Source organism: Panthera leo, chromosome D2 (assembly GCF_018350215.1).
Source record: "Panthera leo isolate Ple1 chromosome D2, P.leo_Ple1_pat1.1, whole genome shotgun sequence".
Taxonomy (NCBI): Eukaryota; Metazoa; Chordata; class Mammalia; order Carnivora; family Felidae; genus Panthera; species Panthera leo.
This window is the reverse complement of record NC_056689.1, coordinates 56,548,962-56,568,422: the sequence shown is the minus strand read 5'-3', so window position 1 is coordinate 56,568,422 and position 19,461 is coordinate 56,548,962. Positions and strand designations below refer to the sequence as shown.

At 51.2% G+C, this 19,461-nt stretch overlaps 1 protein-coding gene and 1 long non-coding RNA gene across 4 annotated transcripts in view; one reads left to right on the top strand and one right to left on the bottom strand.

The window, feature by feature from the left end:
- Positions 1-3,517: 3,517 nt before the first annotated feature.
- Positions 3,518-13,371, bottom strand: LOC122202272. The gene is made up of 4 exons (XR_006194560.1): positions 13,296-13,371; positions 12,606-12,700; positions 5,941-6,005; positions 3,518-5,020 (listed from the first exon to the last, which is right to left on the bottom strand). It is a non-coding gene; the product is annotated as an uncharacterized LOC122202272 (long non-coding RNA).
- A 3,072-nt stretch (positions 13,372-16,443) lies between these two features.
- CRTAC1 (cartilage acidic protein 1) overlaps positions 16,444-19,461 on the top strand; it is a 157,085-nt gene continuing 154,067 nt past the window's right edge. For all 3 annotated transcript variants that reach the window (XM_042908092.1, XM_042908090.1, XM_042908091.1), the window contains exon 1: positions 16,444-16,596. In XM_042908092.1, the coding sequence (XP_042764026.1) occupies positions 16,573-16,596 (24 nt within the window). In that variant the 5' untranslated portion in view covers positions 16,444-16,572. The remainder of the gene's footprint in view (positions 16,597-19,461) is intronic.

The window sequence follows — 19,461 nt, the reverse complement described above, 5'->3', positions numbered from 1 at the left end:
CAGGCTCCAGGCTCCGAGCCATCAGCCCAGAGCCTGACGCGGGGCTCGAACTCCCGGACCGCGAGATCGTGACCTGGCTGAAGTCGGACGCTTAACCGACTGCGCCACCCAGGCGCCCCAATAAAGTTGACTTTTTTAAGTGTAGGCTTTTTTATTTTTTAATGTTTATTTTATTATTTTTGAGAGAGAGTGTGACAGTGTGGGAGGGGCAGAGAGAGAGAGAGGGAGACGGAGGATCCGAAGCACGCTCTGGCCTGACAGCAGCGAGCCTGACGTGGGGCTCATACCCACAAACCACAAGATCATCACCTGAGCCTAAGTCGGACGCTTATCTGACTGAGCCACCCAGGCACCCCCATCAGGCTCTGTTCTAAGTACTTTACAGAATGAGCTCGTTGGACCCTCACAACAAGCCTGTGGTATAAGGGCTATGACGGTCCCATTTTATAGATCAGAAAGGAAGGTTAGCTAGAAGCCCAAGATGGCACAGCTAAAAAAGTAACAAAACAGGACTCAGCACCCAGGCAGGCTGGCATCAGGGCCCCTGCTCTTTGACACTCAACTAAACTACCTCTTAATGTGATAGCAAGAAACCAGGTCCTGTGTAAATGTGGACTGTGTGCCACACAGCAGAGGTGCCCGTCGAGTGCCTGGGACCAGCCAGCGGGCAGAGCGAAACCGGCTGTCCCTGGAACTTCGTTGCACAGCACCCACACCACAAGGCTCTGCTCCACTGTTCCCCACCCTCCACACTCCTCGCGTCTGTCAGTCCCGTCTCTAGTGTTTTCCAACTGCCCGGTTTTAGGAAGCACCCACTGATGCCTTCTCGCCTAGTGCTGGAGACAGACTTGAACATTTAAACCACTCTGCCTGTCCCCAAGAGATATTGATAGAAAATAAATATGTGTGTGTGATTTCCTGAAGTTCTTCTATGTTTCAGAAGCTGGAGATGGCCTCCTCATGACCTGTGTGCTTCCCGTAAGCCAGGGTTCTGTGTGAGGAGAGCACTGGACCAGATTTCAGGAGTTCAAGCATGGACTTTGCGACTGAGTTGCTGTGTGATGTGAGGAAAGTTACTTCCCTTCTTCTGGGCCTCAGTTTTCTCACCTAAAACAACAGGGGTTTAGATCAGTTCAGGGATTCTTTGCTGATGGATCCCTGGGAAATCCATGGATGGGCTTCAAATGTTCAAGGAATCCTCCAAAATTTGTATGCAGAGCGTTTTGTGTATGTGGCTTCAGGGGCCCATAGATTCTTCTGATTTTCAAAGGGACATGCTATTATTCTAAAATTTCAGCATCACTTGCCTGCCAAAATCCTGTCTAGTTCTAAAAGTCTAAGATTCTACGTGTTAATCTAAGTCTTTGTACTGCACACCAGCCTGGAACCTTCATTTACAGAGAATGACAAAAGAGACCCAGGACATTTGTGGCAAAGAGAGGACTAGCACATGAGTCTCCTGGTTGTAGTGCAGTCTTTTTCATTCATTCACTCATTTATTCATTCACTCGCCGTATATCCATTATGATAATTGTGTGTTATTCAAATGATAAGTTTTGACATACGGCATGAGTCCCTACAATGCTCCAGGGTCTAACACAGCACCTAGCACATAATAAATACTTGGTGGATGGAACAGTGAGCAGAGAAGCTAACCAGGTCCCGGGAATGGGAATGTGGGGAGAAAAGGCTGAACCCCAAATTAGGAGATCCAAGTTTTGGCCTCAGCATGGCTCCACTCAAAGCCTCTTCCGCTCCGCCCTTCTTTTTCCATCTGTGAAATGAGGGAATAGACTAGCTAAGCTCCAAGGCCCCTTCTGGATTTAAGATTCCAGGATGTCAAGACTGGCTCTGACTACTTAGATGGAGCTGGGAAACAGCAGTGCCTAAGAGCTCCCCAACCCCCGGGGAGGCCGCTAGCTTGGTGTATGAGTTATCTACTGTGCTGTAACAAATTAGCCTAAATTTCAGCAACTTAAAACAAAAGGGCGCCTGGGTGGCTCAGTCAGTTAAGCGGCTGACTTTTGGTTTCGCCTCAGGTCATGATCTCACGGTTCACAGGTCTGAGCTCCACTTGGGTCTCTGTCCTGAGCATGTGGAGCCTGCTTGGTATTCTCTCTCTCTCTCTCTCTCTCTCTCTCTCTCTCTCTCTGTGTGTGTGTGTGTGTGTGTATGTGTGTGTGCGTGTCTGCCCTCTCCTCTTTCTCTCTCTCTTTCTCTCACTGAAACCCTGTTGCCCAGCACAGCCCTGCAAGGATGAGGACAGAGCTGGGCGGGGGGTGGGGGGATGGGGGGGAGTGAGGGCTCATCGGAAGCTACCCAAATAACCCAGGAAAACCTCAATTAGCCAGAGAAGAGTAAGATAGTGCCTTCACTTAATCACAATTTTTTCCCTCTTCAACTACCCCCCCCCGATACATAAATCTAAATACTATGGCTGATGATAAGGAGACAAAAGGCAAGCAAGTATATTGCTGTTAAAGAATTTAAAAAACCCTCACAGGGTCTATACCTATGAGCTTGCATTCTGTCTACATCAAAAATATCATGAGATACTGAAAAATCCAGAATTATCAATGAATGATCTGTTACCTTTATTTTTGCTTGCTAAGAAAGAAACGTGAAATAAAACATTTTAGGAAGTTTTTAAAAATTAACATTTCTAACAATGCAGCCTTTCTGCTGAACTTGCATCTAATTAGGAAATTAAATTAACCAGACGATTTCACTTCCTCAGTAAATGGGATTGGATTTCTTGTGGTGGCGACTCAGACTCTTTTCTCGATTTCCTTGACATATCCGGCTCTTCCCATCCGTCTTTCATTCCTCCTGCTACCTGGAATTCTTTCTGATCCTGCAGTTAGAGTAGGAAGAGGTGGGTTCTAGTCTGTTCCGGGGCATGTCTCTTACATCCAGGACATGTGGCCTCTCTGAGCTCCTTTTCCCTCAGAGATTAAAGCAGATGATTCTTTAGGTCCCTTTCATTCTAGGACTCCCTACACTGACTATTCTCTCCCTCTTTGCTTTCTAAAATCCAACCACTTTTTCAAGATGCAAGTAAAACGCTTATCACTACCTTGGAGCCTCCCTTATCTCTGTAAACACAAGTGATCTCTTGCTTCTCTATGATACTGCAATTAGATGTTACATTGTTTTATGTATTGTGTGTAATATATATGCACATTTTGTCTCTCTAACCAAACCCTAAGCTCTTTGAGGATAGGGGTCTGGTATTTCTCATTTTTATATCCCTTAGCACTGCACCTGGCACATAGTAGGTGCTCATTCTGTGGTTTGAAGGAAATCCAAAGTGTTGTGGTTTTGCAGGACACAGGTGTATTGGATGCCCTTAGCCAGCAGGGGGAGCGCGTCTGCTCCTTAAAAGAAGAAACGCTCTGAACCTTTACTCTGTGGAGAGCTGATGGATAGATTTACCTCTGAGAATGAGAGGCCCATGGGACTGGGATGAACGCAGGGACGAAGGAGAGCCTGTTATTTCTCACCAAGAAGCCACCATTTATTTTGTAAACTTGGTAAACAGAATAACATCTCAAGAACAGAAAGTAACCTTCATGATAAATTCAGAGCATTTCCTATCTCTAAAGCTTGCATGGAGTTACAACGGGGATACGTTCTTGATTAAACACTGTGTACCTTGGGGCATTAAGTCTATGATAAATTGGGAGATAGGGACCCACAACCTCATTTCTTTTAAGGATATTTAATTATAAAATTCTATAACAAAATTACAGCCTTATTAAAATGGTTTCTCACCAAAGAGAGGGTCTAGAAAGAGGATACAATGCCAATGGTAGCTTTTGGGTTTTCCAAGATCTCTCCCTGTGCCGCTGCACTCTATTCAGGGGTCAGCAAGAGGAGACAAACATCTCCCTTCAGAAAATAGCCCCTTGGGGAACGGAGTCTCTCTCTTCATCTACCCCCATGATTATGGGGTGCCAGGCAGCTAGGATCCCAGTATGCAGAGATGTCTGGTGGATAAACTAGCTTCTCTTTAAAAGGACAAACACCTGCCAGTAATGAGTGACGCATTAGTCACTCACACCTTAGTATGAATCATACCGATCATTTTATTCTGGCACCCCTCCAAAATGGGGCGTCAGGAATGGTCAGTTTCGTTGTATACTAAACGAAGTTGTGATTCTAGAGCACTGGATTCTCTGGGGGAGGAAAGCCAGGGTGATGACCCTTTATGGAAGGCCTTTGTGCAGGCAGAGAATGGTGTGGGGGTAAGGAACAGAGGGAGCCCCAAGAGGTAGGTGATTGTGCCAAGAACCATGGTGACAGTAACCATCCCTGGGTTTTTCCAAGAGCCTGCTCCATAACCAGTCAAACCATGTGCCCCAATTTCTCATGAGGAAAATACAGCTCTTTGGCTTTCCTGGCACGTTTCCTCCTCCACCACCAAGAAGCAGAAATAGGCAATCCTGGTGGTTTGACCTTGGGGTCTGGGTCTTTGTTTCACCTCTCAGAGACTGAGACCGGATGTCCTCAACCAGCAAGTAGGGAGGGTCGTCTGACTCCCCTCCGAAGAAATACGCTGCTAAGGACATTGCTCTGGTGCACAGTGAGCCCTCAGCCACCGCCACCGCTGCTGCCGTCAGTGCCCGGCACACGAGCAGCCCTCGAGAACCACTGGCTGCTGCAATTACAGAATCATTCTGGGCCCTGTACCCGGGGTCGGCCTGCGACACAAGGTCTGCTGCTCATTACTTACATCCACGTTAGCTTTTCACCCCTCAGCTGCCTAATTAGGAGCCAGAGCGTGGTGCTGGAAAAAAACAAGAAATCTGACAACCCCAGCTGTGCTCTCCCTTCCCCGTCACTGTGCGAACGGAGCAGTGCTCCTCAGGAGGTGGGCACCACTTCTAGGAATTAAACATTCCGGAGCATCAGGTGGGGATGGTCTGTAAGTGCCAGATGCTTTGTGGCAAAGCCCCATCACGTGCTGGCTATGTGACTTCAGGCAAGTCGCTTAATTTCCTTTGCTGTTTCTTCTCATCTGCAAAATAAAGACCATGAGGACCTGACGCCACCCACGCCCGTTCGGTGCCCGATGTAGAGTAGGAATTCAGTCAACATTAGCTTCCTTCCCCGCCAACTCTTTCTCCTGCTCCCCCCACCCTCCTAGGGCCCAAAACGTCAGAGCTATAGGGAATCTGAAAAACGGCCAGCTCTGTCTTATCTTTCCAGATTAAGGAAGGACATAGAGCAAGACAGAGGCGGCCCAGGATGAGAGGTCAGGCCGCCCCCTCCCAGTCCGTGCTCTGCCGTCACATGACCGTAGTGGGGCTGTCAGCTCAGGGTTCAAGTCTCCTGGTTTCATTTACCCTGGTCTGTGGCTCTCCTCATTCTCTGAAATTATATCAAGGAAGCTTTAACGACCATCAGCCACGGTGGTTTTTCCTTTCTGAGGTCACTCACATCTTTGGCTAGAAACTCATCTGTGTAAGCATCTGTATTCTGTGCAGATTTGCAGCGGAGCCTAGGAATTGTGCCTGGGTCTGGGCTTCTCCTTACAAGTGCGGGATTCTAAATTCAAATTCACAAACCGAAGCCTGTTTTCTGGAGCACGGCCAAATGTGGATGAGTGAGAACAGGCAGTTTATAATCCTGAGATGCTAATCTACCTTTCCAGGTTCTGACTGTGGTGGAGGAAGTAATAAAGTTGGAGAACAGAATAGGTTCCAAGCCTGAATGACCAATTAAGCCTCTTTTTAAATGACCAAGAGCAATATCTATAAGATACAAGCTAATTACAAGAATTAACAACAACCACTACCAAAAACCCCCAGACGCTTCAACTACATCAAATGCTGAGGACCAGAAATGCAAGGCATCTTAACAAGACGATCTCAGAGAGTGCCTAGCCCTGAGACGACAACGTGGTAAATTAATGGGACAGTGAGGAACGGGGCTTACCTCGACGCACCCTGGATGGATGGTTGGAATAGCATCTTTGAGGAGGTGACCACATGAGTTGAGACCTGCGTAATGAGTAATAAGCGACGGGTGAACCTGAGAGAACATTCCACACAGAGGGCACAGCAAGTGCCAGGGCCCAGTTTGAGGATGATCGTGAAGAATAGAGAGCAGGTCAGAGTGGCTACAGCTCAGGGAGCCAGGGCTGCGGTATGAGATCGGAGAAGGAGGCAGTGCCCCAATGGTGTAAGGGAGAGGGAGGCAAGATATGGAATGGTCAGGTAAAAACGGTCTCTGAGGACAGACAAACCTGGATTTGAATCCCAACTTTAAGATTTACCAGCCGCATGACCTTGCGCAGGTCATTTAACCTCTGAGCCTCAGCTTCCTCATCTTTGAAATGGGGATGATGTTAATAGAACCCACCTCACATGGTTACGTGAGGAATAAGTGACACAAGCCATTGGGGTACACTTGGCAATCAGTAAGTTCCAACCTCTACTACGGGCTTCTTATCATGGACCCTCCCCGCCCACCCCTCCAGGCCCTGGACCCAGTTCAGCCGCCACCACTCAGGATACCACCAGGTGGCAGTCTTTCAAGCTTTTCCAGCTTCACCAGTGCCTGGTCCTGCCTGGTTTGTCCTTGTTTTTACCCGTTAGGGAAGTACAAAGACCCAAAGACTCTTTGGGGGCAGAGACTGGTTGGGTACAGGGTGACTGGAAATGTTCAAGGAATATTCTCTTCTTTCAGCAAGAAAATGTAATGGCGAGAATACCAAGTCACACCTGCAGAATACCGATTCTAGCCTCTACTTCACCTGCAGACCAGTCGAGCTTGGCAGTGCATTTGCTCACTCTGGGCCCCAATCGTCCCCGTCTACCTGTACCATGGTATCATTGTGAGGCCCAAGTGAGGCACCGTGTGCGGAATGGCTAGAGTCTGCCTAGAATGTACTGTACAGCTTTGCCACTTAGCTTGCTGTTTACTTAACCTCAGCCTTTTCGTCCGTAAGACGGGCATAGTAATTAGAATCGTAGGCTTGTAGGGATGATTGGAGCGCTAAAAGCACATGAACAGCACCCAGCACATGCAAGCGCGGCTCAGTGTGTGCTGTTACCATTGGTAAAGTACCGTGTAGGTAGATCGGCTTATGAGCACAGGCTGTGGGGGCTTTGGGTGTGGTGCGTGCTGGGGAGCGTTTGACACGGGATGAGCTCTCCGAAGGCCACGAGTAAGCAGAGAGAGGGGAGAGCCCTACATGGAGACGGGGAGGGAAGGCGTCCAGTAACCAAGCCAGGGAAACCTCTCCTGCCCTGCAGTTCCCAGGAGAGGCTGCAGGATGAAGGAGGAGGGGTGTCACCTGCAGGCCACATCTCCCCAGCCCGATTCTATTCCCTATCTCTTTCTGCATGAGTTCAGCATCAATTCCCTGCTGTGTTGTAAGCTCCTTGAAGGCAGAGAAGGTCTCATCCATCTTTGTTCCCCCACTGGCCTAACACAGAGCCCACACCTAACAAGCTCTGAATAAATGCTGGCGGAGGCCCATCCATTCTGGACCGTGTAGCGAATTGGTCACATCCCAGAAGCCCCTGGGCTGTGCACTGAGCTGGAACTCCTCCGACCCAGGCTACGAATTGGATGCTCTGCCTGTGACCCGGGGGTGTTGGTGTCTCTGTGCTAATGTCCTTATCTGTAAATGTGTGCAGAGCACGCCACAAGCACGGGCAAGAGAAAAGGCACAGATACCAGCTGGATTTCCCAGGCTTGCCATTTGTCCTGGACCTTTCCCTCTTGCCTGGAAGGCTCTCTGGAGGGGGCGCTTGGTAGCGAGCGCTGTGTAGTGGGGAGGACCGGCAGAGTCATGGGGAAGAGCGGCAGGTACAATGAAATAGACTCGGCATGCCAAAAAAAGAGCACCCACATTCCTAGGCCTCCTCTGCCATATGAGAATTTTGCTGAGAGGGAGGGATCACTCCCTCTTTCTGGGCCCGTTTCCTCAACTCCACTACAGGGAAAATATAAATACCCACTTCTTTGTCGTAAAGGGCATAGTGCCCGGCCCACAGAAAGCGCTTAAATGCTCGTTGACTATCCCGACGAGGCAGCGCATGAGACAAGGCTTTGTAAATACTGGAGCAGCTCTGTTAAAACTTCTCTGCCAAAGTACTCTCAAAGCAGAAGAAAGGGTATCCCACAGCCCCAGCCCAAGGGTCTGGAGGGATCTCACCCAACAGGAAGTTTGAAAGGTCTTTTGTCTAAAAGATGCACGTACAGTGCATTTGCATTCAACTCTGTGATGTATCTAGATTTATCAAAATGGAAAGCGTATTTTCAATTTCTTACCAGTTAAATTATCTACCAACACCTCCTCTTGCCCCCTGCCCCTAGCACATCTTCCGGTAAAAATGGGTAGTCCAGGAAGACGTGGTGCTTTTATCTGGGGTAATTTGTGGTCCTGGAATACTCCCCAAACATCCCTGTTTAAGGAGCACGATGAAAAAGCACTCTTCAGGTTTCATTATTTGCATTTAATCTTGTGGTGGGCCAGCCTCTGCACCCTGCTTTGCTGAGGTAAAATACTTGGCCTTTGTCTGTTTGGGTCCAATCAACTCCCGAGGGTCCAGAATGAGCTCCCTCCCTGCACGCTGCAGTGCTCACGGGGCCAGCCAGCAGGCAGTAATTGGACAGATCAGACAACAAACAGCCTGCGGGGCTCTCTACTCGGAACTCAATGTTGTTACTGCTGTTTTTGTTGCCTGAACCTCTGGCCCCCTGCCTCCCTGGGGCCTGCCCTCCCCTCCCTGCTCCAGCCCGTAGCCTTGTCTTTGAGATTTTGCCTGCCTCCTGAGATGCCCTAAACTGCACCTCCCCCCCAAAAACCTGCGCCCCAGCTTTCCAGGCAGCCGTTGTTGCCACCTCGCTGGAAAGCCGAATTGTGCTCCAGCCCTTAAAGAGCTCCAGGGGAGCAGTTTCTATAACCTCTGCAGGAATCTGGTTCTAACATCTCACAACTCTCGAGGAGAAGAAAGCCTTCTTTTCATGAAATCTCAATTCCTTTCTGTTGCAATGAGCATGGAGTTGCTTTTATTCTCTATGGTTAGAGCTACACTTAAACAACCATAATTCCTCACGATTTTCTCCTCGCTCACCAGTGTGTGGAATGTTGGCTTTGCTTCTGCTGGTCAGCCTTCATCTACCATGTGCACGGCCCTGGGGCAGGGCTGGGCTCTTCTTGCCTCTGAGGAGTAAGTGGAGTGACACTGAAACAGAGTGGACCCTGCCATCACAGGGGTAGGGCTGAGCCAACAGTGACCCTGCGCTTCTTTGGGTGTCTGGAAGAAGTGACTGAAATGACCCCGTTGAGGGTCTCTGGTGTGCCAGACCCTAAAGATGTTTACGGGATATGTAAAGCCAGGTCTCTCTGAAAGGAGCAATTACTTGCTCGGCTCTGGACAGTAGGCACTGCCCAAGAGACATCAGTTTGCATCCCAGCTCTGCTTTTCGTTAGCTGAGCCAGGCTGGGCAGGCCACTCACCCCTTCGAGCCATCATCTGTGTCAATGAGGATTTTTTTTTTTAATTCTGTAAAGTTCTGCACAAATTGAAAGACTTACTGTAGATCGGGTGGAGAGATTATGTAGGCAGGGGTACCTACAGATCTGCCAGTGCAGGAATATAAAAGTGAGATGCTGAAGGTCTGGGTGGGAAGAGAAAGAGATGAAAGTGAGTGGCATTTCAAAGGAAGGACAGGCAGGTGGAGGGGACAGATTGTGCACTGAGATTGGAGGAAAGAGAATGACAACAGGTACCATTTATGGAACGCTCACGATGTACCAGGCGCTCTGCTAAGTGCTTTGCCTACGTTATCTCATGTGTTCCTTATGAAAGTCCTGTAATCGTTTTTACTGTCCTCCTTTTACCCCGGCATCTGGCCGGTCATAGCAATACCTCCAGACCCTGAAACTGAACCTGCGAGAAATCCATTCTATCTTGAATGGAATGTGGTGTCAAGATGAGGATAGAGTTTTAGGGCAAATCAGGAAAGAACCAAGAGGTGCAGGGAGAAGCAGTGGGGGGAAGGGAGTACTCCACAAACCACGGTTAATGAAATCACGATGGAGTAATAAAAAATAATGCCCCTTGCAATTTCAAACATGGATTCCTTTCCCCAGACGCCATCAATTCTTGTCCACCTGTTCTTGTTAGCCCTCTGCTTCTAACCCACCTCCTCTCCAAATGGTCTGACTCCTCCCTCCTCCCTCTCTTTTCCCAATGGCTCCTCCCTCCCTCGCTCCCTCCCTCACTCCCTCTCTTCCCCGCCACCCAATTACCCTTTCCATCTTCTTCTGTGTCAATACTTGACTCTTTTTTTTTTTTTTAAGTTTATTTATTTTTTTTGTAGAGAGACAGAGCATGAGCCGGGGAAGGGCAGAGAGAGAGAGGGAGAAAGAGACAGAATCCCAAGCAGGCTCCAGACTGTCAGCACAGAGCCCGACACAGTGCTTGAACTCACGAACCATGAGATCATGACCTGAGCCAAAAACAAGAGTCAGACCCTCAGCTGACTGAGCCACCCAGGCACCCTGATACTTGACTCTTTCTTGATGACAAGATCTTCATATTCAGTTTACACATTCAAAACAGATTAGAAACATTCTCCTCCGCCCTTTGCTTCCTCTCCAAAATCCTTCCTCCCCTTTCTCTCTCCTCCTGGTTCTTTCCCTCTTTTTATTTCCACCTTCCTGTTCACTTTCCTCTCCTGTTCACTTTTCACACATTTCTCTCTTCCCTTAGGATGAAACTGGCCAGGGCACTCCCAGCCCGGGGGCCCCTTGGCATATGCTGCTGGCAAATGCCTGCTTCCACTCCCCAACTGCTAAAGGCTTTTTTATTATTATTCTTTAAACCATGACCATGAGTTCATGTCTGTCAGAAACCTGGCTGGGTTGGCAGCTGGAGATGCTAGACCAGGAGTGGCTGGAACCTGGATCAAGATCTACCCACCAAGGCAGGGCCAGGATCTTGGGAGGTCCTGGCAGCTGATGGTAGGAGGAAGTGAGGCCAGGTCGGGGGAATATCAGAGGAAGCTGGCATGAGGCGGTCAGTGGGCAGAGGCTCAGGAAGGCAGTTGATATCAGGGATATGAGGCAGCAGGTGCTAATGACTCAGCTACAGGGAGGGAAGAATCTGGACCCCAGAATCCTAAACACCTGGGTCATGTGGTTGGGTACCAGGATGGGAGAATGAGACAGAGACCCAGTTATTGGAGCAGGAGTACCAAACAGAGCTCAGTCAGAAGAAAAAGGTAAGAGCCGGTACTAGGCCCTGGAGCAAAGGCAAGGCAGGACCAAGGTCAGCAACAAGGCCAGCCTTAAGATTCAAGATGAAGCTTTCCTGCTGCTGACCTTGGGCTCCAGGGAGCCCCCTGACCATGAAAGCTATTGCTGGCTGGCCATCTCAAGCACGAATAGAGAGCTGTGCAGTCGGGGGTTCTCCATGGCCCTGCCTTGTCCCTGTGTCATACTCTTAGCCAGCCTCTCCGATTGCAAAGCCACCCTGCAACAGTGTGGGAAAACTTCAAAGCATCCAAGCCACCTGGGTACAGAGTAACATGATTATCAGACGTCTACCCGCAGCATCGCTCCCAGGCTCCCCCACGCCCCACCCCGCAGCCCTAAGAGGCTCTGACCTTTCTAACCAGCTTTTCTAGGATTCCATAACGCTCTCCTTTTTCCAGTCTCCTTTCACAGGTCTGCCCTCTCTCCACCTGGACAAGTTTCCTGTAGCATGCACTCCCATTCTAAGCTGTTCTGAATGAGCTCTCTCCGGCCAGCTGCAAGTCCACCACGGTTTGTGGCTTCTCTACAAGATCTGCACCTTCATCCCTACCTGCCTCCCCTCATAAATCCATTCCATGCATCTGTCACTTCTAAGCCACTGTTCACACAAGTGCATCTGAAACTCGCCAGCCATCTGATAAGTACATGTTCCTTAGAAGAAAGGACTACAGCACATTACAAGTTGGTTGGAGAAGGAGTCATTTCTCCACTGTCCCTTAAACTCCTCACTTCTTTCAGTGTGTGGTTTCTCACTCGCAACTTTGGTGAGGCTGTCGCTTGCCCTCACCAAACCATTCTTTTCTTTGGGGGCAACCAAAGCTAATTCCACAAATCCCTCATCTGCAACTCCCAAGTTCTCAAATCTCTCAAAATCAAGAGGTGGATTTTTGTTTTGTTTTCTTTGTGAGTCTGTTGCCAAAACTCAGCTGGTGACAAAACCTGACCTAAACTGATGGGAAGCCACTTGATCCTCACGCCTGCTTAAGTGAGAACATTCATGTATCTTACTGCAGAAACATTAGTGCCTCCTGTTAAGGGATACTGCCCAAGACCCCACAGGGGACGTTTCAGAGTGTATGGTACATTTCTGAACTCTAAAACCCCTTTGGCTTCAAGGGCTGCAGATAAGGGCTTGGGGAACTGTAGCAACCTCTCTGTTCTTTTGCAACAGACCTGTTGGAACAGAAGCATCTCTAAGATCTGAGATTCCCTGGCCTTTTCTTTCCATCTGGAGAGTGAGAAGACAGCCAGGTGGATCAGTGAGGGTGACGAGAAAAGCGAGGATAGCAAATCTTCTGATGTGGAGAAAGAAGGGCTGACTTACTGTGACTCTAAGTGGCTCGTGTAACCCGTCTGAGGCTGGACTGCGGGAGGGAGCTCGTTCCCAAGAGTCCCTGCTCCAAAAGGCTTTCAAGATAACTGAAATGACACACACAAAATGTCTTGAGCTTTTAGAAAACAAAGTGCCACATTGACTTTTTAGTATTTCTTAAAGTAAATATGTTTCACTGGAATAAATTAATCAGCGAACACCGTGTGTTCACTCAGTGCCCAATTTCACACCGGCTTCCATGAAGTAGTCAAGTGTAAGATACAAACTCTGGGCTCAAAGGGGCTTCCATGCAGATAGGATGGCCCAGTTTTATGCCTAAGAAATAATTAGAAAACTGGAGTGCTAAGATGTTGCAGACCTGCAGGAGAGCAGAAGAGGCCAAGCTTGCTGGCCAGAGTGGTTTGGGAAGGTGGTGTGGGAGGTGAGATCTAGTCTGGGTGTCAAAAGATGAGAAAATCTCTTAGGCAAGTGTCCCAGATAAGAATGCACATTTGTGGGAGAATAGTATGGAGAGAGACGTCACCAGAGTGGAGAAGGCTGGAGTCAGGGTATTGGGAGGAGACTGAACATGCCAGATTGGGTAAGGAGTGGGTTGAAAAACGTGTGTGTCTGTCTGCTTATGCAGTCATAACAAAATACTACAGACTGGATGGCTTATACAACAGAAATGTATTTTCTCACAGCTGGAGGCTGGAAGTCCCGGGTCAAGGCTCCGGCAGGTTTGGTTTCCTCAGATGCCTCTCTCCTTGGCTTACAGATGGCCACTTCTCTCTTTGTCCTCACATGACCTTTCTTCTGTCCACGTGCAGAGAGAGAGAGAGGGAAACCTCCAGTGTTTCTTTATTTTTTTTTGTAAGGACACCAATCCTAAGGATTAGGGTTCTACTCGGTGATCTCATTTAATCTTAATTACCTCCTTAAAGGCTCTATCTCCAAATACAGTCACATTGGGAGTTAAGGCTTTAACATATGAATTTGGAGGCGGGGTGGGGTGGAGAGACACAATTCAGTCCATAACAGTGTGCGTGTGTCCTGAGAAAGCAGGGTGTATCTGGGCAGTTTGTGAGGGCAAGATGTCTACAATGAGGCAGGGCAGGGCTAGACTCTGAGTGGACACAGACATGAACTGAGTGAATGGACATGGAGGACATTAGAGGAATTAGAAATTATAGGACCAGGTCTGCTTGGTCCACAGGCTCAACCCTCCCAAGTTCAAGTGCAGAAACCAGATTGCATTCCCTAGAGAACTTCCTGGAAAGAATGTCTCCGTCATTTCCTGCATTTCTCTGTCCTTCCCCAGCACCTCTGGTCTGTTGCACCCTTACTTGTCTAGCTGCAGGGAAGTGTGACATCATTATAGAGCTGTTTTGTGCAGACAGCCTATTCACATCTGGATGACTGATGCTGATAATTACTGCATTGGTTACTAAATCTGCTGGGTTTAGGTGAGGCGAGGCTCCACAGCTGGGGCTGCTGCTCACAGCTTCACCAGCAGAGAGAGAGGTGAGAACAAAAACCAAGAAAGGTGTGCTTAGGTGCTTGGGATTGAGTGAAACTGGTTAATTACCAGTCACTTGCTATCTCCCTGAGTTGAAGTTTCTAGCTAAGGAACACTCATTGATCAGACAGAACAAGACAACCTGCAACTTACCTCCACACTAAGAGGGTGGTGGGAACCAAGATGCAGAAACAAGCATGGAGGTGGCCTCTGGGATGCCAGGGGCATCCATATGACTCAGATGCCCTCCGAACAGGATGACGGCGTGATACAGCAGCAGACCGGACTCCTTAAGGAAAGAGCTCTGAATCAGGTGTGTCCTTGGGGCAGAGTTTCTGCTAAGTGAAGGTTCTTAATTTGGGGTCTTAGATTAACTTTTAAGGGTCCATGAACCCCCTAAATTTGCACGGCAACATGTATGCGTGTATGTGATTGACCATTTTTCTGAGAAACAAACCCCTACCATTAATCAGATTCTTGAAAGGCTCAAAAGAGTTGATCTCCCAAAGGGAAAAGATTATACACCACTGCCCTAGACCCCCAGAGAAACAGGTTGACATTGGGCAGAGCCCCAGGAAAGACTTGAGATCCCTAATGATCCTGACATGATACTCAGAGATGTGTTTGCGTGTGTGTGCGCATGCATGTGTGTTTATAGATTTTTCTAGAGGGAGGATTCAACAGTTTTTGCCAGATTCTCAAAAGGGTCCACAACCCTCAAAAGACTAAGAACCTGAGCTAGTTCCAGTTCCAAGACTAAGAACCTTACCTATTTCTTTCCAGAGGACAGTCACAGAGACCGGAAAACAGGGCCCAAAGTAGCCTCTGGTAGTTCTGCTAAAACCTGGCGATAAGTGGGGCCAGGGGCTAGTTGGCAGGAGGGTCTCCATTAAACACACACACACACACACACACACACACACACACACACAACCAAAGACCACATTGGAGTCATTTTAAGAGTCCAGTGTCCAGAAGCCAGAGTGATGGTCACAAAGCCCTCAACAGATGAAAAAAAAACAGTCCTAGCTCCCTCCTTTCTGATGGTGTATTCCCAGGTCTTTCTCTTCCAGTGCCCCCTGCCCCAGCTTTCAGAAACGCAAAGACTTTACTCATGGAAGCTCAAATTTCATCCAATAAATCCTTACTGATCACCTACTATGTGCCAGGTCTATTCTAGGCGCAAAACAAAGGACTTGTCTTCAGAGTGTTATCGACCTAGGCCCATTTCCTGCCCAACACACGGGTATTTTGGGCACTGCTGACCTGGCGCTTAGCCGGCACAGCCCCTGGTCCAGAGAGACTGAAACCATCTCGGCCACTGCAGCGGGCTGGGGGTCGAGGTGGGGGTTAGCAGTACCTGTGAGAAAAGCGGTGAGAGGGACTGGAAGGACCCGAGCGGGTAGGCCTACCGGTAGACCCCAGATTAAGCTCAGCCCCGGCGCTGCCGGGGTGGGGACACGGCGGAGGCACTGCCGGCGGCTCGCCGGAACTGGGGGAAGGGGCTGCGGCCCGCCGCCTCCGCCGCCTCGGCCGCCACGCCTGCTCTCCGAGCCGTGCTCGCCCGCTCCCCGCCCTCTGGAGCCGTCGCGAAGCTCGGCTCTCCATACTGAGCAGTCCCCGGGAGGCGTTCGGACACGTTTCCAGGCCGGATAAAGATCGGCTCAGCGCTCGCTCCGCAGCGCGAAATCGCGCCATCAGCGCGCCACGCGCGGCCGCTACGGCCCTGCCCGGCGACGCCAGATCACTATCTGGGGGGGAAAGGCAAGGCCGCGCCGCCGCTCCCGCCGCCACCCTCGGCCCTGCGCGCTGGGGTGGCCGCGGGGCCCAGGGGCTCGCCTCCCTCCCCTCCCCCCTGGCCTGCGTTCTCGGCGCTTCCTCCCGAGGGACCCCCGCTTCCCGCCGGCCCGGGGCCCCCAGCGCCCCGCCAGGCGCCCTCGCCGCCACCCTCCCCCGGCCGCCCGCCCCCCCAGCCAGGCCCCGCTGCCTCCTGAAGGTTACGCGACGCAGCCGCGGGGTGCGGGGGGCGCCCGCCCTCGCCGCCGCCTGCGCCGCCGCCCACCCCAGCGCCCGCCGCGCCGCGCCGGCCCGGCCCGGCCCGGCTGCCGGCTGCTGCCACCGCAATCCCCGCTCCTAAATCAGCGCGGGGAGGCGTCCCCTCCCCCCACCGGCTGCCCGGGCTCCCCGCGCCGCGATTGGCCGTGCGGGCTCCCCCCGCCCCGGGCCCCCCCGCTCCAGCTGCCGCGCCATTGGCTGCGGGTCTCCGCCAGCCTTTACATAAGCCCGGGCGCGCTCGAGTGGAGTTGTATAAAGCGAGCGAGCGGTGGCGGGGCGGGAGGCTCGAGGCCAGCCCGGGACCGGGGCTGGGAGCTGGAAGGCGGCTGCGGCGGCGGCGGCGGCGGAGGCAGTGAGTGCCCGCGCTCCGACGCCCCCAGGCGGTGGGGCTGAGAGAGCCCCAAGATGGCTCCGAGCGCTGACCTCGGCGTGAGTACCCGCTCCCGTGCCCCCACTCCCTCAGGCGGAGAAAGTTTCTCCCGCTCTGCGCGCCCCTCCCGACTCGCCCGCAGGGGTGGCGGGGATGCCGCCGGGGAACCGGGAAAACGGACACCGCCACTGAAGGCGGCGGCTGTGTGTCCAACTTGCGCAGGACTCGACCGGCGCGCCGAGCCTCCCCCGCGGGCTGGGGGCGAGGCGGGCGCGGGGCTGGAGGTGGAGGAGAGGTGGAAGCGGGGGTGTGCGGACGACAGCCCACTCAGCTGGCAGGGAAGGTGTTGGGGGCGCCCTGGAGGTCAGCCGTTTGGGGAGGGGGGCACTGGGGCTGCCAGGGGGGCGGAGCAGGTGAGGAAGGATGTGCTGGGGGTATTTGGGAGTCACCCAGCTGGGCTCAGCTCCGAGCCGGGGAAGCTACTGGCCTCGACCAGTAGTAGCTCACCCACTACGCTGCTAGGATGGGGAAGAGCCCCGGGGAGCCCGTGCTTCTTCCCCGGGGAAGCCGAGCTCCTAGGCACAGCGCTCCGTGGCCGAGAGCTCCAGGAGCCAGCCCCGCGAGCAGCGTAGCTGCCAGCTGCCTTTGCTGGACCGAGGTGTGGTCTCCTCGCTCGCAGCCTGTTTCAGGCAAACCAGCTTCAGGCATTCCAGGGGGGAACGGGGGTCTTCCTCGGCCCTTGGGGGCACATGGAGGCTTTGATGGGGCAGCAGGCCAGACTTGGGGGCATGCCCAACAATGCAGCTCGCTTCTTCGCAGTACATACAGTAGTTGGGAACCCTGCTTAGTCCCGTTTCTGCAAAAACCAACTCAAGAGTCCAGAGTCATCCCAGCCTGGATGGGAGCCTCCCAGAGTGGTCAGGAAAGGCTCCTGAGGTTGGAGGGGGGTGGGGGCGCTCCCCTTCCTCAGGGAATGACTAATGAATATTGCTGGCGCCTGTGGTGGAGTGTGCACCTAGTGTGGCTCCTGTGCGTCCCAGGAGGTGCTTCTGCTCTCCAGGCAGGACACGTTCTCGAGTCACACTTGAGATGTCTTCTGGGATGGGTGCAGGACTTCCCAAGTGAAGCCGGGTGGAAAAGAAGGGGAAAAGGTTCCAAGAATGGGGGACAGCTCTGTAGTGCCGCCTTGAATTTGGGGAACTCACGTGGGGAGACAAATGCTGCTGATGGGAGATTTTTTTACCCTGATGCCTTGGGGCTGGACATACCCAAGACTGAACCAGAGTGAATTCAGAGTCTTGCTGTACGTCACTCTTGGCCCTGAGGAAGGGGATGATGGAGGATGGAAAAGTGGGAACATGGTAGTTCTTCCAATATACCTTTTGAGGAAGCATTTTCTCTCTCTCTGGCTTAAGAACATCATTCTGGCAGCAGGTCCCAAAGTCAATTTAAGAAGCAATGAAGGGGGTTTAGGGTCTTGAGGCTGGCGCAGTGGACCACAATTAGAATATTCTGGTTTCCAGTTGGCACTGATGGACTCTGGAGAAGGTCAAAGGCATGCTCCTCAGTTGGGGTATATCCTTCACCTGTATACCATTCCTGAACATGAGTGGGTGTTTTGAACTCCTAGAGGAGCTGCTTCAACCTGGAGATCTTTTAGGGGGGTTATCAGTCCATAACCCCAGACCCAGCTCCATTCTCTGCCTGCAGTCAACGTTTTCTGCTACATTTCCCAACACCTTCTCTCCAATGTGGATTTGTGCAGCGAAATACCTGCTTGTTGCTCTTTCTTCCCTTCTCTCCATCTGGGTTGCACCTGGTGTTCTGAACCCTGATGTTTATTTTGTGGCATCTTGATGTTTGCTTAAGATGTCCCATCCTGCACAGGTTGCCTGTAAATGTGTGGACCAATAGTCTGTGTAATTCTAGGGAGTGAAACATACGCTGTTGTGGAGAGAGGACCAGGGACCACAAAGGCAGTACTATGAAAGTGCTTATGACAGTCTCCTGTTCTCAATCTTCCTTGCTGCCTGCTGAAGCGATCAGGGGTTAAAGGTGAAGCAGGCTCCTTGGTGTCCAGTAGGGGGCGCCAAAGGCACCCAGGTCAAGACTTTCCCACTTCTTGCTGTTCACTGACCATGGTAACTAAACCTCTAAGCAAGCCGAGACCACAGCCCCCAACCCTCACCTTCATGATTGAAGCCCTTCTACCACAGGCTTCCTGGACATCAGGTGGTCCTGTCATCTCAGGTGCAATGGGGCAGATGCACGTACAACATTCCAAGGACAGAGAGCTAGTACTCAGCCCCACCTGCTCTCTGAGATCATTCCTTTGTGCTTGGTTCTGGTGTGTCCTTTGAACTTGTTAGCAGCTCCTGGAGTCCAAGAGCATTAGGGCTAGAAGGGAGGATCCTTGAAGAGCATCTAGTCCAACCTCATCCCATCCCCAGCACTCACATGCATACTTAATTTACAGATGAGAAAGCTGAAGCCCAGTGAAGGCGAGTGTCTGGTCCAAGGTCACAATGGCTCTTTGATGGAAGACACTGGATGAGGTTTCAGGATTTCCAGTTCTCTGCTCAGAGCTCTTTCTACTCTGTGACCTGCTTCCTCCCTTTTTACTATGGAGATGGACGTGTGTTCTTGGCACACTAGGTACTCGTAGCTGCTGACATTGGTCAATTAACAAAATTAGTAAATTTGGGGAAATTGCCTTCAAATCAATTATTCAGAGTGAGGAGCAGATAAAGTTCTTGTAATGTACATATGCAGGTAATAGAAATTCCTAGTGGTTTTTTTCCCTTTCGTCCATTATCTTATCTCATTATTCCAAGCAGTCTTTTAGGTAGAGACAAAGCAACTCCAGTTCTCCGTCCATGCATGTAGGAATCAGAAGTGCCCAGTCCCTCTCTGTGGCCTTGAAA